Source organism: Oncorhynchus masou, chromosome 3, assembly GCF_036934945.1.
Source record: "Oncorhynchus masou masou isolate Uvic2021 chromosome 3, UVic_Omas_1.1, whole genome shotgun sequence".
NCBI classification, from domain to species: Eukaryota; Metazoa; Chordata; class Actinopteri; order Salmoniformes; family Salmonidae; genus Oncorhynchus; species Oncorhynchus masou.
Genome location: NC_088214.1, coordinates 45694312 through 45714878, shown reverse-complemented (window position 1 = coordinate 45714878; position 20567 = coordinate 45694312). Strand labels below are relative to the sequence as shown.

Genomic DNA, 20567 nt, shown 5'->3' with positions numbered 1-20567 from the left:
TCCTTATTTTGTTCATTAAACAGACAAGACAAACCTACTCGATCACAGTCAACACACATACAGTACGTGTTATAGTAAGAATATAATTGTCACGTTTACTCCCCCTCCCCCTCTCTGGCACTCGACGTCGCCAGGTGTCTCATCATTACGCACACCTGCCACCATCGTTACGCTCACCTGCGCCTCGTGACACTCACCTGGACTCCATCACCTCCCTTTTATCTGTCACTCCCTTTGGTTCTTTCCCCAGGCGTTATTGACTGTTCCTGTTTCATGTCTGTACGCTTTGTGTTTCTTGTTTTGTCCCATGTTCGTTTATTTATTAAATGAGTCACTCTCTGTACTTGCTTCCCGACTCCCAGCATACACGTTACAGAATAACGCCTCACCAAGGGGAAGCAACAGGGATCTCTTCCAAGTGCCGCTGCTGAAGCAACCGGTGATGGCTCGGCCGGCTCCCGTGCTTCATCAGGCTCACGTGCCTCAGCCGGCTCGTCAGGCTCCCGCGCCTCAGCAGAAGCGACCGGCCCACTCCTGGTCCTCGGGATTGTCCCTCTGGTCGACATCGTCCCAGCTGGCTCGTCAGGCTACCATGCTTCAGCTGGTTCTACAGGTTCTCACGCATCAGGTGGCTCTACAGGTTCCCACGCCTCAGCAAAAGCGACCCGCCCGCTCCTGGTCCTCAGGACCGTCGTGCTGTCACGTTTACTTCCTCTCCCACTCTCGGGCGCTCTGCTGTCGGGACCTCTGGCAGTCTCTATGAGGGTGCCACAAGGTTCAATTCTTGGACCGACTCTTCTCTGTATACATCAATGAGGTCTCTCTTGCTGCTGGTGAGTCTCTGATCCACCTCTACGCAGACGACACCATTCTGTATACTTCTGGCCCTTCTTTGGACACTGTGTTAACAACCCTCCAGGCAAGCTTCAATGCCATACAACTCTCCTTCCGTGGCTTGCAATTGCTCTTAAATACAAGTAAAACTAAATGCATGCTCTTCAACCGATCGCTACCCGCACCTGCTCGCCTGTCCAACATCACTACTCTGGACGGCTCTGACTTAGAATACGTGAACAACTACAAATACTTAGGTGTCTGGTTAGACTATAAACTCTCCTTCCAGACCCATATCAAATATCTCCAATCCAAAGTTAAATCTAGAATTGGCTTCCTATTTCGCAACAAAGCATCCTTCACTCATGCTGCCAAAAATACCCTTGTAAAACAGACCATCCTACCAATCCTCGACTTTGGCGATCTTTATGACCTTCTTGTGACATTGGGTGGTGTAGGTGTCCTGAAGGGAAGGTAGTTTGCCTCCAGTGATGCGTTGTGCAGACCTCACTACCCTCTGGAGAGCATTACGGTTGTAGGCGGAGCAGTTGCCGTACCAGGCGGTGATACAGCCCGACAGGATGCTCTCAATTGTGCATCTGTAGACGTTTGTGTATGCTTTTGTTGACAAGCCGAATTTCTTCAGCCTCCTGAGGTTGAAGAGGCGCTGCTGCTGCACCTTCTTCGCGATGCTGTCTGTGTGGGTGGACCAATTCAGTTTGTCCGTGATATGTACGCCGAGGAACTTAAAACTTACTACCCTCTCCACTACTGTCCCATCGATGTGGATAGGGGGGTGCTCCCTCTGCTGTTTCCTGAAGTCCACAATCATCTCCTTTGTTTTGTTGACGTTGAGTGTGAGGTTATTTTCCTGACACCACACTCCGAGGGCCCTCACCTACTCCCTGTAGGCCGTCTCTGAGGGTCCCTCGTGCTTAGTCCCCTCCTGTAGGCCGGATCACAGACAACGATAGGCTATAGGGAGGAGGTCAGAGGTCTGGTCACATTGACGTGGCTGTAGTGGAGCGGGTCGAGAGTTTCAAGCTCCTTGGTGTCCACATCCCCAACAAACTATCATGGTCCAAACACACCAAGACAGTTGTGAAGAAGGCACGACAACACCAACATCAGAAGACTGAACGTTCTACAGCTGCACCATCGAGAGCATCCTGACCGGTTGCATCACCTGGTATGGCAACTGCTCGGCATCTGACCGTAAGGCCCTAGAGAGGGAAGTGTGTACGGCCCAGTACATCACTGCGGCCAAGCTTCCTGCTATTCAGGACCTCTATACTAGGAGGTGTCAGAGGAAGGCCACAAAAATGGTCAAAGACTCCGGTCACCCAAATCATAGACTGTTCTCTCTGCTACCGCATTGGCAAGTGGTACCAGAGCGCCAAGTCGAGGTACAAAAGGCTCCTGTCAAAGCCCCTCAAAGGGAGAGACACAGAACCATTCAAAAAGTTGGTGCTGGCTTATCAACTCAATAGTCTGTACCTAAACTTTTACTTGGAGCTACATATTCTGGACACAGTTCCACGTAATGGACACAGATCAGTGTTTTAGATTACATTCTTACTTAAATTACTGGTGCTACCCAAACTATTGAGTCATAATAATTACTAATTGTCAAAAACATCTCTTACCATTATTATTCATACCTCTGTCCCAAATGTCCCAACTGTGTCCCTTACAGTCTGTCTTTTGTTTAGTGAGCGGTTATCTATTGTTCCACAGGAAGCTTATCTCTAACCAAACACCAGATGGCGGCCTCTAATTTAATATCAGTCCCAATGCTCAATCCCTCTGTTCGCCATGTGATCTTGTATTGAAATACATATAAAACATCTCGTGCTCAATAACTCTTGTGCTACTACTTCCAGACTATGATGGGTGGTGGTGGATACTGTTACAGAAGAGGAAAACTCAGCTCACACAGAACTGGAAAACTCAGCTCACATTCACACTGCAGCTAGTCCCCTGACAGCTCTCTAATTCACTCAGTAAGTTATAGCAAAATCTCTTATTATCTAATTTTCAATCAGCTTATTATCCCATATTTCAATCTCGTTATCGAAATGTCAATCAGCTTAATATCCACATTTATATCAATCAGGTTATTATCCAAATTAGTAATAATTTCCAATCAGCTTAATATGTCATATCTCACAATCACATAATTTTCACATCCACTAGTACTATTCCCAAACACACACGGTAATCTCCCTTATTACCCCATGTGCATCTTCAACAATTCTCGTCGTTACTTGCTATGCACTAGGCAGAATCAATCATCCTGTTCGTTGATGCCAAATTGTCGTGGAAATTCTACACAGAGACACTCAATGTTAAAATAACCTTTATAATCTTAATAATGTTTATTATCAGTGCGCTGGAGAGGATCCAACCAACTCGGCAGGTAGTGTTTAGAGCGTTGGACTTGTAACCGGAAGGTTGCAAGATTGAATCCCCAAGCTGACAAGGTAAAAATCTGTCGTTCTGCCCCTGAACAAGGCAGTTTCCTAGGCCATCATTGTAAATAAGACTGACTTGCCTAGTAAAATAAAGGTTAAAGAAAACTCAAGGCACTAAGTAGATGTTGATCAGGAGCTACACCTTGGGCAGTCCTGTTAGTTCTCTTATATACAGACAGGTTATATTTGACGGATTTAGCTTATTCATCGTATAAGTTTGCTTCATTCATGTGACCGACCAATACCGGGTCACCAATACCTCACCGTGCTTCTTCTCTCAAAGCTGAGACCTTGAAACTGAGATATCCCTTTCTCTAAACAAGGTTGTGGGTGTACTGCCAAATTGCAGATACTGATAGTGAGGATTTGTTCAATCCGTCACTTGTATGAACACAGAAATTGGTTATTAGAAAACCACATGAATAGAACACAGAAATTGGTTATTTAGAAAAGCACAAACTTAAAAATGGCCATCACACTCCTTAACAGCTTATACCCCAAGCCATAAGACTGTTTACTACCTAATTCTATATTAAGTATTGTAGTATTCTACAGCAAATTGTAGTATTTTATCATGTGGGATGTTCCTGTGCAAGAGAGAGGCTATGATAGCAGAAATACATAAGGTCTTATCTGATGATATGGAGTCTGAGCTTGCCAAATATATCAAGAAACTCACAGATCATTTTCATAGGCTTATAGTAGTCTCAAATGCAGAGAACCTGCTTACGAATTGGCACATCGAAACAACAATGTCCCAAACAACTGGTCAACAAATGGAAAGGTAAGTGATATTGATCAGAGATATCTAAATCTGAATATAGGCATACAGTAAAGATAAACAATATACCACACCACCACCCACTGTCACCATTACGCACTTACCTCAAGGCGGCTCAACTTACCCTGTCCCTATGCTCAAGTTGGACAAGCTGTTTGAAAACTGTTAATTTTACATGAATTCTGATTATTTCCAGGGATACAGTACACAACATCCGGTAATATATGTAGATCTTGTTTGAAAGAAGTATATTTCCCTTGACGTAGAGATGCTGTATGTAAAAAAGGGATCAACATACCCTGCTCTCCTTCATGTGTTGGAACAATTTAGCCTGCTGGCCCTACTTTTTCCACACCTTCTATGAGTCAACTATTTAAAATGCATTATGAATGCACTTAAAGTGTCCTTAAACGCTCCATAGTACATTAGACAGGCCAAGCATTTATAACAGCTCATAACTCACAGCCTTTATAAATGCCTAAAGTCTGCAGGTTCACACGTTACAACCTGGATGTTTGTAAAACAACTCAAGCAGAGCTTCGAGAGTCACAAAACATCTAGTTTTTTTAAGTTGATGAGAGGTAGAATTGCTAAAACTGATGGTTTGTTTTTATACTGTTGTAGGTATTGCCCCCCCTCCCCCCCACACATCCTGTTCCTCTTTTTATTCTTGTAAAGTATGTTGTGCCCCCTATTAAATGCAATGTCATTGTTTCAGAAATATCTCAAGTCATGGAGTGACTTCTCTTTTCAAGACAACTGGCAAAGACAGAGGAAGTAGCACGATGTGAATTTACAGTGGTTTGAATGTATAGTGACCTAATGGCAGAACCATGACAAAATCGCAATAGTGATGATTGGTGTTCTACCCTGGGATAGGAGTCAAGGGAGGCAGAGTTGGTAGCATATTCTAATAAGAATTTCCTTATTCTGGTCCTTCAAGACTGTTAAGCATGTTGGTTGTTGTGCTTACTGTATTTCATTGACAGTTTAGTAATGTCAACTGATTGTTTAATGAAAAAGATGGTTCACTTGGAAGTCGTCTGTGGGCCTGTAGTAACTGCAACTATGATTAAGGTTATTTGGCATACTACTTGATATCGCCATCCACGTAGTGAAATTAGTTTTAATTTTTAATTAAAAGGCCCCTAAAGGACTCTCAGATCATGAGAAACAAGATTCTCTGGTCTGACGAAACCAAGATTGAACTCTTTGGCCTGAATGCCAAGAGTTACATCTGGAGGAAAACTGTGGTGGTGGCGTTGTTTATCAGCTGCAGGCACTGGGAGACGAGTAAGGATCAAGGGACAGATGAACGGTGGAAAGTACAGAAACCAGAGCGCTCAGGATGAAGGTTCACCTTCGAACAAGACTGCATGTCCATGGGTGGCCCAGCCAAAGCGAATGTGATCGAACATCTCTGGAGAGACCTGAAAATAGTTGTGCAGCGATGCTCCCCATCCAACCTGACAGAGCTTGAGTGGATCTGCAGAAAATAGGAGAAACTCCCCAAATACAAGTGTGCCAAGCTTGTAGTGTCATACCCAAAAAGACTTGAGGCTGTAATCGCTGCCAAAGGTGCTTCAACAATGTACTGAGCAAAGGATCTGAATACTTATTTAAATGTGATATTTCAGTTTTGTATTTTTAGTAAATCTGCAAAAATGTCTGAATACCTGTTTTTGCTTTTTCATTATGGGATATTGTGTCTAGATTGATGAGGATAAATACATTTTAGATTAAGGCTGTAACATAACAAAATAATAACATAACAAAAAGGTGAAGGGGTCTGAACTTTCTGAATGCTCTGTATTAATGGATGAATTGGAAAATTGTGAACAAGTTCATTTCAGGAAAATATGTAACTTGTATGTAACTCAGAGCAAACATCGGCAACAAAAAAAACGTATTTATTTATTTTGAGTGGCAGAAACAATTTAGCAGCGGCGAAGCAAAATGACTACAGGTGGGGAAAAAGGTGTAACCTGAGCCCAATCTATTTAGTACTGACTTGCTGATAAACAAACATGAACACTTTCCCTAGAGTGAGCAAATTGAATACAGAGAGTGAACACCGTTCACTAAAACAAATTAAAACCGGCTGGCCAGAGACACAAATTCAACGTCTATTCCACATTGTTCAACGTAATTTCATTGAAATGTGGAAACAATGTTGACTCAACCAGTCTGTGCCCAAAGCAAAGGGAGTATAGTCACCATTTCTATCAAATTACAAAGCAGCTGTTCTCATCTGAGAGTTTAATCAATATGAACTATAACGTCAGTGGTTGCTAGGTGTCCAATTAGGATGTTGTATTTTGGGATATGGTGATGGGTGTAAGAGACAAGATGTTATTGTGATGATAATTACTGCTACACCTCTTCACAGGACACGCGAGGTGCAGACTCCTTCCAACTATGAATAAGACAAGTTCATCCCAAAGTGAAGAAAACAGCCCATAGACTGAAAGACAGCTTTTTTATATAACAGGAGCATAGACAAGGTGACATTTGACACTATAATACTCTCAGCGATGTATTGCACAACTGAACCAATTAAGATCAACAAGAAAAACCAGTCCATCAAGGCAATAAAGGCTTATTGTGAGACTATTTTTAGCAAATCTTTCCATTATGGTTTTTATCATTCATCCGTAATAGTGGTTGAAAAACATATGTACATTGTTATAGTGCGTATGACTACTATTTCAGTTTGTATATAATACAACAAAACTTGTGATTCTAAATTGATAGCAACAACAGTTTCTAATTCTTATCCACATAATAACATGATTAATACTTGGGTCATTCGACAAAATGAGTCCCTTTTGCATCACTTTGATATTTTAAGCAACAATTGTGCACTAATGTCACCCTTTCACCTGTCTTTGTGCTTGTCTCCACCCCCCTCCAGGTGTCGCCCATCTTCCCCATTATCCCCAGTGTATTTATACCTGTGTTCTCTGTTTGTCTGTTGCCAGTTCGTTTTGTTCGTCAAGCCTACCAGTGGTTTCCCCCTTGCTCCTGTCTTTTTCTGTTTTCTAGTTTCCCCTGTTCTACCATTCGTCCTGCCCTGACACTGAGCCTGCGTGCCATTCTGTACCATTGTCACACCAACCTCAGCCTATCATTTTGCCTACCCACTGTTATAGTAATAAACTTGTGTTACTTCGACACTATCTGCACCTGGGTCTTCTCCTGAAATGTGATAGTATGAACTGGCCAAGCAGACTCGGACCAGCTCCACAATGCCATCTCCTCCAAAGTAGCCACCATTGGAAGGCACGAGGAGTTGCTTAGTAGTCTTATGGACGGGTTCCAGACCTTGGCCGAATGCCATGACCGAGCGTTAAACGCATTGCTGGAGCAATTCCGCGGGTAGTCTGTAAGGCAGCCTACCACGACGGTAACCTCCCAGCCCCTCAGTAACCTGGCTTTTAGCAGCACCACCTCCCCTGCCACCCTGATTTCTCAGGAACTCCGCTTACATCCCCAAAACGCTTCGATGGAGAATCTGGCACCTGTCAAGAGTTTCTCTTTCAGTATTCCCGCATCATCGAGCTGCAGCCCTCCACCTTCCCCTCGGACCACTCTAAGATAGCGTACCTCATCACGCTGATGTCAGGGAGGGCACTCGCCTGGGCTACGGCAATATGGGAACAACAGTCGGCCATATGCTTTAGTCTGGAGGAGTTTGTGGCGGAGGTGAAAAGTTTTCAATGCTCCATTGTTTGGGAGAAAACTCCAGCAGTGTGGCAGGGTATGTGGTGGATTTCCGCACGTTGGCAGCTGAGAGTGCCTGGAACCTGGAAGCGCTGTTCGACATGTTCCTGCACGGAGTATTGGAGGAAGTAAAAGGACAAGCTTGCAGCCCGGGAATTACTGACTTGCTCATCGTCTTGACCATTCGGATTGATGGGCGACTACGGGAGCGAAGGAAGGAGATTTCACTCGACCGCCCAAGGCTTCCACCTCACCTCCGGACATCCAGTAAGTCCCCGACGGCTCCCGAGGCTACCCTGAGAGTCTCCGAAGTCTTCCAAGTCATCTCTTCCTGAGCTGATGCAACTAGGCATCGCTAAGCTGTCCCCAGCCGAATGGCTATACAGGCTTCAGGCAAAGAGTTGGCTGTATTGCGGGACTACTGGTAATTTCATGGCCACCACCACTAAAAGACCAGGCTCACCGGTAGGAGTGAGGCCATACAGAGAACTTTCTCTCCCCTTACTCACACCCCTTTTCATGCCATCTTGCTGTGGGGGAACCAGTCAAAATCTCTCTGGGTACTCATCAACTCCAGTACCGATGACAGCTTTATGTACACTACCCTGGCGTCCGAGCTGGACATCCACACTCATCCCCTCTCCATTCCCATGGACGTTAGAGCGTTGGACGGGCGCTCCATAGGTTGGGTCACCCACAATACCATCCCTATCAACATAAGTGTGTCAGGGAACCACAGCGAGACGATCCAATTCCTACTTATTAAATCTCCTCAGGTTCCCGTGGTATTATCTTGACTCCATCGACACAATCCCCTTATTGACTGTTCTGCCACGCTCATTGCCTGAAGTCAGCGCAACCTGCCCCGGGACATCTTCCCAGGGGCTCGGAAGTTGCCCCAGACCTCTACGCCATTCTCGCAGAGTACCAGGACCTCTGGGAGGTGTTCAGTAAGGCCACTTCGCTTCCACTGCATTTTCTCCCAGGCACCACTCCGCCCCTGGGGACGACTGTACTCTCTGTCGGGTCCGGACACCAAGGCTATGGAGACCTACATTGAGGACTCCCTAACTGCAGGATTCATCCATCCTTCTGCCTCCACTGCAGGCGCAGGGTTCTTCTTTGTGGAGAAGGACAAAACCCTGCACCCGTGCATCGACTACCAGGGCCTCAACGACATCACTACCCGCTACCACTCATCTCCTCGGCCTTTGAGCCATTTCAGGCGGCCACTGTGTTCTCCAAGCTGGACCTACGGAACGCCTACCACCTGGTGTGGATACGGGAAGGGGACAAGTGGACGACTGCCTTCAGCATGGCCATCGGTCAGTACAAGTATCTGTTCATGCCATTTGGCCTTACCAACGCCCCTGTGTTGATCAGGTGCCTCCTGTAGAACCAGCTTTTTGTGAAAGTGCTAATTCTATCGCTCCACCATCCCCTTCCTGGGTTACATCATTGCTGCAGGAAGTGTACAGGTGGATCCTGGGAAGGTGAGAGCAGTGGTGGATTGGCCCCAGCCTACATCCAAAGTGCAACTGCACTTTTCCAAAAAATTTCCAACATTTATCGCCTCTTTATCCGGGGTTACAGCACCCTGGCTTGCCCCCACAACTCTCTCAAGGTTCCATTCATCTGGTCCCCAGGCGTTCCACGATCTCAAACATCGTTTCACCAGAGCTGCCATCTTGGTTCATCCTCACCCGTCCCGCCAGTTTGTGGTGGAGGCTGATGCTTCGGATGTCGGAGTGGTGGCTGTCCTATCCCAGCGTTCTGCCCTGGACCTCAAGTTTCATTCCTGCGCCTTTTTCTCCCATCGTCTCAATGCCACAGAGAGGAACTACGATGTGGGTAATCGTGAGCTTCTCGCGGTGAAGATGGTGTTGGAGGAGTGGAGGCACTGGCTGAACGTGGCGGAACATCCGTTCATTGCGTAGAGAGACCACAAGATCCTGGAATATCTATGCAACGCCAATTTTCTGAATTCCAGATAAGCTAGGTGGGCCCTGCTGTTCACCCAGTTCAACTTCTCCCTCTAATACCGACCAGGATCCAAGAATGTCAAGCCAGATGCGCTGTCACACCGCTATAGCCACACAGCTACACCCCTGGAATCCGAGACCATCCTTCTCACTTCATGCCTGGTGACAGCACTCAGCTGGGGAATAGGGAAGCAGAGGTGCAGCCTTCCCAGCCGAACCCCGAGTTGGGGCCTAGATAACCAGATGTATGTTCCTGACGCTGTCCGCTCCTCAGGCCTGGAGTAGGCCCACACCTCCAAGCTTGAGTAGGTGTCCAAACTTTGAACTGGTAATGTATGTAATTGAATATGTATTTAAGTTTAAAAAAATATGGACCACAATGGAAATAAGTACAGAGTTTATTGCGCAATTGTGGTCACTTTAAAAATGATTTATGTACATGTCTTTTTTTTACTGATATATGAAATCAATCAATCCAAACTGTGCAGTGGCCAATTGATGAATGGAAGTTGTTACAAAACACCAAAAAGTTTAATGACATTCGGAGATTGTCATTAAAGAGAAGCCTTTGATACTGGGTAAGCCTACAAGTTACTACAGTGGTTCGTTGCCACGTACTGCAGCACACCTTGCGTGGTGCCACAGATTTCTATGGCACGTTATTTAAGTTCCAACCACTGGTACCATTAATGCTAGTTTGACCACCAGAGAGAATCTTTGAGAAGAATTCAATAGTGGCTGTACTACAGAATTTACAACCTTTTTCTGTAAGAACATAGTATATGGGATTTCGTTTAAGAAATTTTGCTTGATTAATATTATGTTGTTTCTATTCCACGAAAAACCCTCTGGGTTTCCATTAGGATGGAAAGGAAAATATGGAGCTGTACAACGTGACAGTCGGGAGTAGTCTACAGTGCCCGACGGGGATGGAGGATTAGGCTGTTCTTGTAATTAAGAATTTGTTCTTAACTGACTTGCCTAGTTAAATAAAGGTTACACTAACAGGCTGATAACACCGCATGCGTGAGCATTGCAAAATACATTTCGAAATCTATATTATTCAGTTATTGCACCCACACTGCTCACGCGCACCAGCGAGCGTCTGCTAATATAGAAGGCAGTTCTATTTCTGACGCAAATCGCGCTGCAAGTCTTGCCTCTCCCATCTCCTCATTGGTTATACCGACGTGGGTGACTGAAAGACGAACGAGGTTAGTGGCGGTAATGCACCTAATTTATGAAAGTTGCCAATTGCAATATAAAGTCCAGAGAAGAAAAAGCCTGGAAGGAGGAGAGATGACTAGAAACGATTCGGTTGACCATTTTATGTGTGGATTAGTTGTCCGAGTAGAGGACCTTATGCATTTCAGGTGAAATAACACCTCAATGTTTATATCCCAGGACAAATTAGCTAGCAAGTGCAAGCTAGCTAGCTAAATTGCCAAAAATGTTTAATGCTTTTCGACCTGTTGCCAAATTAATGTAATTGGTTCAGAGTTTGTTTTGATATTATAACCTGTGTGTCGTGATCGCGTTTGGTGTGGGGGAACAAAATACATTTATGCATGATGGCGCACGTGCGCAGCCGGCTTGGGTTTTGTGTAAGAGCATAACCTTTCTACACCATAATTTTAGTCTAACCAATACCCAAACGGAGATTAAGTCAAAATAAAAATCTAATTTATTTATCAAGACCAGTCCCCATGCTTGTCTCAGAGCAGAGGGAAACAGTGATAAAATAGTTGTAGGCTATTCCTTCAAATCCTATTGCTTCTAACTTAAATATTGTCTTTAAATAAATAAGACCTACACCACTTTTAAAAGAACATTACTCATGTCGCCTACGATAGGCCTACAGTATATCGAAAAATATTACGTGACTCTCCGCCAATAATTACATATAGACGATTAGAGAATTGGAGGATTCTAAATTAAAACCAAAAGCCGCCTCATGGGTCTCCTGTTGGCAGCCGGCACGGATATCTGTAGCAACACATTTTGCATTGCGATGCGGTGACTTAGACAGCTGCGCCACTGGAGAGGCCCCATCCACAAAGTATCAAAATACAGAGAGGTGTTGGTAATGTTATATTGTCCTGCTAATAGCCAATAATGGGCTGTTATAATACTGTACATGGTGTCCAGGTCAGGATAACCAAAGCATTTCTTTATTAAAGACTATCAGAAAGAATGTTGGTACTTATTTATTTTTATTCAAAGCCATGAATGAGTGAGTCACTCAGCTTTATGTAGGTGCCGAGGCTGTATGACTGACATCAACTTGATAATATATAACGATATTTGAGGTTATTCAATTTTTTTTTAAACTAAAGTGAGCGATTGTAATCTGAATAAAGAACAAAATAATATTTGTAAAGTCCAAAACATTTATTTCTGTTTTTAGAGGGAGAGAAATGCTGGGCCAATTGCGCGCCAACCTATGGGACTCCCAATCACGGGCGGATGTGATACTTAATGCATTTCTAAGTTAGGTTCTAAATTTTGACAAAATAATTTTCCCCCTACCCTCCATCTAGGCAAATCCAGCTACATGCTATAACAGTGGGAATTGTTTCCCTAGTCAACGCTATTATTAGGGCAATGGCCCTTAAGGTGTTGCTCTGTGCTACCCAGTGTGGCAGGGAGGGGCGGGGTGGCTCCCTTCCCCATGGGCTAGGTCTGTCTTCTCTGCGGCACATCCCGTGCCCCCTGCCCTCTTGCCTTGAACCTCGCGCTTTCAGTGAATACAGCTGGAGAACTGCAAGGCAATCAAATTGTTTGCCACTAGGGAGCCATTACCAATATGACCCATATATATTGTCCTGCTAATAACAAGGTTAATAATATATATGTGAGAATATCCAATGGGATTTTATATAATTCTATATTAATGATAATCGCTTTGTTTAAATATTTTGGAGATTATTCCATTTTAAAATATCGTAAAATGAGTGAGAAAAAGGCCATTCTTGAACATGGGGTGAGACATTGTTACTAATTTGTAAATAAATGTTATTTAGAATGATTAATTTCTGTAATTTCAGCTTGCACTGCTATGCAGTGTCTAAGACCGTTGCGACACTCAGGCGCTGACTCGTCGGGAGTGGGCTACAGTACCACAGTAAGAGCAAAATAAAATAAAAACCTTAGTGTAACAACAGTTTTATTAAGTAATACTGAAGTTGTGCACAATTATCAGTTTCTATTTAGGTTTATGTAGCCCTTTAATTGTCAGTTAGAGACACATTAGGACCCAAAGGAATAATCAGTGCTTTAACTCCCCCTTGTGCTGGTCTGGAGCAATAAAGTGGTGACGCAGGGTACTGTACCAAACCACAAATTACCTCGGTAAGTAGCATAATCGCAACACTTTTAGCAGAGCGACCACCTTAGGGAGGGATATATATTTTCTGTTTGTCGAGATTGAGAGAGTAAAATCAAATTGTATTTGTCACATGCACCGTGAAACGCTTACTTAGAAGTGCTTAACCAACAGAGCAGTTCAATAAATAGAGTTAAGAAAAGATTTACTAAATAAACTCAAGTGAAAAAAATCCACTTTTATTTATATATATATAAGTCGAAAGTGTATGTACACCTTAGCCAAATACAATTAAACTCAGTTTCACAATCACTGACATTTAATCCTAGTATAAATTGCCTGTTTTAGGTCAATTAGGATCACCACTTTATTTTAAGAATGTGAAATGTCAGAATATTAGTAGATTGATTTATTTCAGCTTTTATTTCTCAGTGGGTCAGAAGTTTACATACACTCAGTGAGTATTTTGTAGCATTGCCTTTTAAATTGTTTAACTTGGGTAAAACATTTCAGGTAGCCTTCCACAAGCTTCCCACAATAAGTTGGGTGAATTTTGGCCCATTTCTCCTGACAGAGCTGGTGTAACTGAGTCAGGTTTGTAGATCTCATTGCTCGCACATGTTTTTTCAGTTCTGCCCACAAATTTTCTATAGGATTGAGCTCAGGGCTTTGTGATGTCCACGCCAATAGCTTGACTTTGTTGTCCTTAAGCGATTTTGCCACAACTTTGAAGGTTTGCTAGGGGTCATTGTCCATTTGGAAGACCCATTTGCGACCAAGCTTTAACTTCCTGACTGATGTCTTGATGTTGCTTCAATATATCCACATAATTTTCCATCTTCATGATGCCATCTATATTGTGAAGTGCACCAGTCCCTCCTGCAGAAAAGCACCCCCAGAACATGATGCTGCCACACCCGTGCTTCGCATTGGGATGGTGTTCTTCGGCTTGCAGGCCTCCCCCTTTTTCCTCCAAATATGATGATGGTCATTATGGCCAAACAGTTCTATTTTTGTTTCATCAGACCAGAGGACATTTCTCCAAAAAGTACCATGTTTGTCCCCATGTGCAGTTGCAAACTGTAATCTGGCTTCTTAATGGCGATTTTGGAGCAGTGGCTTCTTCCTTGCTGAGCGGTCTTTCAGGTTATGTTGATATAGACTCGTTTTACTGCGGATTAGAGGTCGACCGATTAATCGGAATGGCCGATTGATTAGGGCCGATTTCAAGTTTTCATAATCGGACATCGGTATTTTTGGACACCGATTTATATATTTTTTTTACACCTTTATTTAACATGGCAAGTCAGTTAAAGAACACATTCTTATTTTCAATGACGGCCTAGGAGTGGTGGGCCTCGTTCAGGGGTAGAACGACAGATTTTCACCTTGTCAGCTCGGGGGATTCAATCTTGCAACCTTACAGTTAACTAGTCCAACGCTCTAACCACCTGATTACATTGTACTCCACGAGGAGACTGCCTGTTACGCGAATGTAGTAAAGCCAAGGTAAGTTGCTAGCTAGCATTTAACTTATCTTATAAAAAACAATCAATCAATCATAATCACTAGTTAACTACACATGGTTGATAATATTACTAGTTTATCTAGCGTGTACTGCATTGCATATAATCGATGCGGTGCGTATCGTTGCTCCAATGTGTACCTAACCATAAACATCAATGCCTTTCTTAAAATCAATACACAGAAGTATATATTTTTAAACCTGAATATTTAGCTAAAAGAAATCCAGGTTAGCAGGCAATATAAACCAGGTGAAATTGTGTCACTTCTCTTGCGTTCATTTCATGCAGAGTCGGGGTAGCTGCAACAGTTTGGGTCGCCTGGCTCGTTGCGAACTAATTTGCCAGAATTTTACGTAATTATGACATAACATTGAAGGTTGTACAATGTATCAGGAATATTTAGACTTATGGATGCCACCCGTTAGATAAAATACGGAACGGTTCTGTATTTCACTGAAAGAATAAACGTCTTGTTTTCGAGATGATAGTGCAACCTTACAGTTAACGCTCTAACCACCTGCCTCTACACTCCACGAGGAGACTGCATGTTACACGAATGCAGTAAGCCAAGGTAAGTTGCTAGCTTGCATTAAACTTATCTCATAAAAAACAATCAATCATAATCACTAGTTATAACTACACATGGTTGATGATGGCAAACGTTGTTTATAATCCATCCTCAAGGTGTTTTTCAAATATCTATTCGATAATATATCCGTCGGGACAATTCGTTTTTCAGTAGGACCGATTGGAGTAATGGCTACCTCTATATTTTACGCGAGAGAGTCACCCTGGGAGCCATCAGGTGACCACTTACGCAATGTAGCCGCCTACGGCTATTCTTCAACATAAATGCGTAAAACTACGTCACAATGCTGTAGACACCTTGGGGAATACGTAGAAAGCGTAAGATGGTTGATAGCACCTTCACAGCTCAATAGGGACTCATTGGAACGCAGCGCTTTCAAAATATGGGGCACTTCCGGATTGGATTTTTCTCAGGCTTTCGCCTGCAACATCAGTTCTGTTATACTCACAGACAATATCTTTACAGTTTTGGAAACGTTAGAGTGTTTTATCCAAAGCTGTCAATTATATGCATATTCTAGCATCTTGTCCTGACAAAATATCCCGTTGAAAACGGGAACGTTTTTTTTTTCAAAAATGAAAATACTGCCCCTAGAGTCGCAAAAGGTTTTATCAAGAAATTTGTGGAGTGGTTGAAAAACGAGTTAATGGCTCCAACCTAAGTGTATGTAAACGTCAGACTTCAACTGTGTATATATATATATATATATATATATATATATATAATTACATAATAATGAAGCTATATAAAGGGGGTACCGGTTAGCCGAGGTCATTTGTAGAGTGACGATGCATAGATAAAAACAGCGATTAGCAGCAGTGTAAAAACAAAGGGGGGTGGTCAATGTAAATCGTCTGGGTGGCCATTTGATTAATTGTTCTGCAGTCTTATGGCTTGGGGGTAGAAGCTGTTAAGGAGCCTTTTGGTTCTAGATTTGACGCTCCGGTACAGCTTGCCATGCGGTAACAAAGAGAACAGTCTATGACTTGGGTGACTGGAGTCTTTGACAATTTTTTGGCCTTCCTCTGACACTGCCTTGTATATAGGTCCTGGACGTCAGGAAGCTTGGCCACAGTGATGTACTGGGCCGTACGCACTACCCTCTGTTAGGCCTTAGGGTCAAATGCAGAGCAGTTGCCATACCAGTCGGTGATGCAACCGGTCACGATGCTCTCGATGGTGAACCTTTTGACGATCTGATGACCAATGCCAAATCTTTTCAGTCTCCTGAGCGGGAAAAGGTTTTGTCGTGTCCTCTTCACAACTGTCTTGGTGTGTTTGGACCATGACGGTTTTGTTGGTGATGTGGACACCAAGGAACTTGAAACTCTCGACCCGCTCCACTGCAGCCCTGTCAATGTTAATGGTGGCCTGTTCGGCCCTGTTTTTCCTACAGTCCACACTCAGCTCCTTTGTCTTACTCACAATGTGGGAGAGGTTGTTGTCATGGCACCACACTGCCAGGTCTCTGACCTCCTCCCTATAGGCTGTCTCATCGTAGATAACCAGAGCAGATTTACCAGCTATGTCTATGGACAGTTGTTGCACTGACATTATGGACATTCTATTGATATGGTGGAGTCCTGTTGAAATATGTAGCTAGCTAGATGAAACAATGAAACATAATCCCAACTCATAACATTACTACACAGCATGAATCTGCAGGTAGCTAACCAACCAGGTTCAATGTAAGCTAGCTAACATTAGGTTATAAATAGCAATGCAAATGGCTCTGAGAAACAAATAATATAACTACACAGATCATACATGTAACTTTAGCTAGCGAGCTAGCTAGCTAGCTAACAGTACACCTTAACTTGAAATGAAAACAACTTTCTGACCAAATTAGAAACATGTAATATTTGAAACATTTAGCTAGCTAGACTATCTTACCCATATACATGGATGGACATGTCTCCCTCTCTGTCACAGATACCATAGTTGCCCTTAGTTTAAAGATGTAATCCGGAGACAGGCATTTTATACAACAGCCTTCTTTCTGTATGTTATCTTTTCCACTCCGTCTGCATATTTGCAATCAAATGTCAGAATTTTCTCCATCTCAGTCCTCTAGAAAGTGGAGAGTTACACTTATGCAGTACTACTGCGTGATATCTTTTAAAAAAGTTTTGTTTGAAAGGATTACCTATACATACTGACCAGCTCATTTTATAGACAGAAGCATGGTACATGGCAGACCAATCTGAACTCTTCTCTCTGCATGTCCAGCCCACTCATTATCTCAGCCAATCATGGCTAGCGGGAAGGTTGCTGCCTTTTTCTGTGGCTAAACCAACTGGTCTCGTAATTTAACTATTTTATTCATATTTACAGATGGCATACAAGTTTGCTATTAAGGCACATGAAAGTTCACATGCTCCAGAAGGCATTTCGATAAGTAATAAAAGTTAACGTTCAAATGGCTCTACTGTGCAGTAGTGATACGCGACATTCGCCTAGTTTCCTGAAACAAGTCACATAAGCCTACTACTAGTGATTGAATCCACCACTTACATTAGATCCAGGCTACATTATTCACCTTGTTTGGCCATTGGGAATTTAGCACTAGGTACATTATTAGGCTGTAACAACAAAAAGGCAACATTCACCAGAAATGTTGGTTGGGTGACCTGATTTGTCTAACTGTTTTATGAACATTATTTTGCACAAACAGATTGTGAACACAAATGTGTAACTGATTCTATGGGGGGGGGGGGGGCTGCATTTAAAGATAAGAATTGTTGGGTGTAGGTGCAGATTTAGGCTATGTCATCTGGTCTTCAGGAGATTTTATTATTGGTTTAATGTTATTTGGTCACAATTGTTGATTTAAGTCAATAGAACAACTCCCATCCACTACAATGAGATAAAATATAGACTAATTAGTGTGCTTTTCTCAGCAAGAACACTACTTTTATTATTTCCCTTCTTACCCATTTTGCTGGTGTAATTAGACTATTTGAATTCTGATGTGTCTATGCATTTATGGACAGTGTTGAATATAGGCTACATCATAACATTTGAATAGGCTATATTGAAATGCCCCTTGCCTCAAATATCATGTTTTGTCATTTTAGTATTGTGCACAAGCTGCTAGACAGAAATGGTAGGCATGCAAGCAAAATATGTAGCCAATGTAGAGCAGTGTTTCCCAACTCCAGCCCTCAACCAGGCTAAGTTATATTCTTCAATAATCAATGGATATATTTCTTTATGTAGCGATTACTGATTGCCCATTTAAAAGAAATTACAGCCTTGTCTAGTTTGATCTCCCAAATTAGTTTGGGGGTTTCAACAAGGTACACTTTGGGGGTGACTACTATTATAGGCCACATGTAGCCAAATCAGGCCACCCATAACGGCACAATCATCTAGCTCATTTTGGTTTTGCATTGTCCTACTCTTTTATGTGCCCTGACACATGTTTGCTGATACTATGGCCAGCTGTTGACGCACACAGGTGATCCACTAACATTGTTTGTGTAACCCAGCATTTTCAATGTTTTCCCAGAGACTGTTCCCATCCTAGTAGGCAAGCAACCTAAAAGGTGCCGCAAGAGATGATGAGGATATGCTACACCTCAAGACAGGCAATGCACTGTGGGGTTGATGGTATGGAATTGATGGCTTTGTCACTGGGCTCCAGGGAGATGTCATTGTGGTGGGAAAAGTACCCAATTGTCGTACTTGAGTTAAAGAAAATATACCTTAATAGAAAATGACTCAAGTAAAAGTTACCCACTAAAATTCTACTTGAGTAAGAGTCTAAAAGTGAGAAAAAAAATGGTTTTAAATATACTTAAATATCAAAAGTAAATGTAATTGCTAAAATATCAAAAGTATAAACCATTTCAAATTTCTTATATTAAGCAAACCAAAAGGCACCAATTTCTTCTTTTTTTAAAGTTACAGATAGCCAGAGGCACACGCCAACCCTCAGACATAATTTACAAAGGAAGCTGTGTTTAGTGAGTCCGACAGGTCAGAGGCAGGAGGGATGATCAGGAATGTTCTTTTGATACCTGTGTGAATTAAACCATTTTCCTGTCCTGCTAAGCATTCAAAGGTACTTTTGGGTGTCAGGGAAAATGTATGAAGTAGAAAGTACATACTTTTCTTTAGGAATGTAGTGAAGTAAAAGTAAACTGTCAATAATATAATAGTAAAGTAAAATACAGATACCTAAAAAAAACGACTTAAGTAGTACCCTCATACTTAAGTACTTTACACCAATGGATGTCAGTCCCCGTTGTCAATGACTAAAATTCCAAACGAAGCGCACTGGAAATGCGACTGGTGTTAAATTGCCTACCAAGGTGGGATTCACACCGCCTATGTAAACACGAGTCATTGAGAAATGTTTTATTACTATTATACCTATTGTTATTCACTGACATGACAATCAGAAAATCATAGAATAGGGATATGATAGTAGCACTTGCCTGTTCGCCGAGGTCGATTGCTATGTTCGTGATAGCGAGAGGAACCAGGAATCGGATGAGCGGGAAGTAGGGGGTTAGAGATGGGAATTTCACCATAATATCAGCGGGTGGATGATAGACAGCAAAACCAGCATCAGCTGCTTACAGAACTAAGAGAGGATGAAAAACGCGAGTGACCACCCGATGTTCTCGGTCTTTTCTAGGAGAAATCCTAAAATATCAGGTCCGCCCCTGCCTCCTACACAACAACAGCATCAACAACAATGATCTAACGCAGGGGCGAAGAGGAGGTTCACCAGAAATTTCTGTTGACGGACTCTCCATTGTTCATCCATCAGGAGAGGGAAAAATAAAACCATGAAATTAACGCGCTGCTGTTCCGCCCACAACTTCTTCCTTTTGCAAATTATATTGAGCCCAATATGGAAACGGTTTGGAGGCCGCGGTATCGCTGCAGCCCAGCAAAACCGCTATTCTGTTGATGGTCCCATGGTTAACTGTACTTTAATCATCACCATCCTTCAGCACGTGGGGGTCGCCAGATAAATAACACTCCTCTTCTGGACGTCACCAGCTGCGCACCGAAAGCCATACGCTAGCCTGGACAACAAAACTACACGACCAAGGTCAAATTGGTTTTGTTTTGGATATTCGGGACATTAGATTTTCTCTCGTCAATAGCTATTGAACCAAGCATGCCATGACTATGGATATGGTGTATTCTGAATCAGGGGTGGATGGAGAAAAATCCACACCTTTTTATTTTTTGAATTCATGTAGGTTTCAATCTTCAATTTCTCTTAGACAAAGTTAGGATTAACAAAAATCCAACTTTTCTTTTTGCTTTAAATATTGACAGCTAAAAAAATATATAATAATATTCCCAAAAAT

The 20567-nt window shown here is 42.7% G+C and overlaps 1 protein-coding gene across 2 annotated transcripts in view; it reads right to left on the bottom strand.

Moving 5' to 3' along the window:
- Nucleotides 1-20301, bottom strand: part of ankhb (ANKH inorganic pyrophosphate transport regulator b) — a 112627-nt gene extending 92326 nt beyond the window's left edge. The window contains exons 1-2 of one of the 2 annotated variants that reach the window (XM_064942597.1): nucleotides 19973-20301; nucleotides 19677-19825 (exon numbers count right to left, since the gene is read on the bottom strand). In XM_064942597.1, the coding sequence (XP_064798669.1) occupies nucleotides 19677-19772 (96 nt within the window). In that variant the 5' untranslated portion in view covers nucleotides 19773-19825; nucleotides 19973-20301. Of the gene's footprint in view, nucleotides 1-19676 lie in introns of both variants that reach the window. The other variant, XM_064942588.1, reaches the window with a different exon arrangement.
- Between the last annotated feature and the right edge of the window lie 266 nt (nucleotides 20302-20567).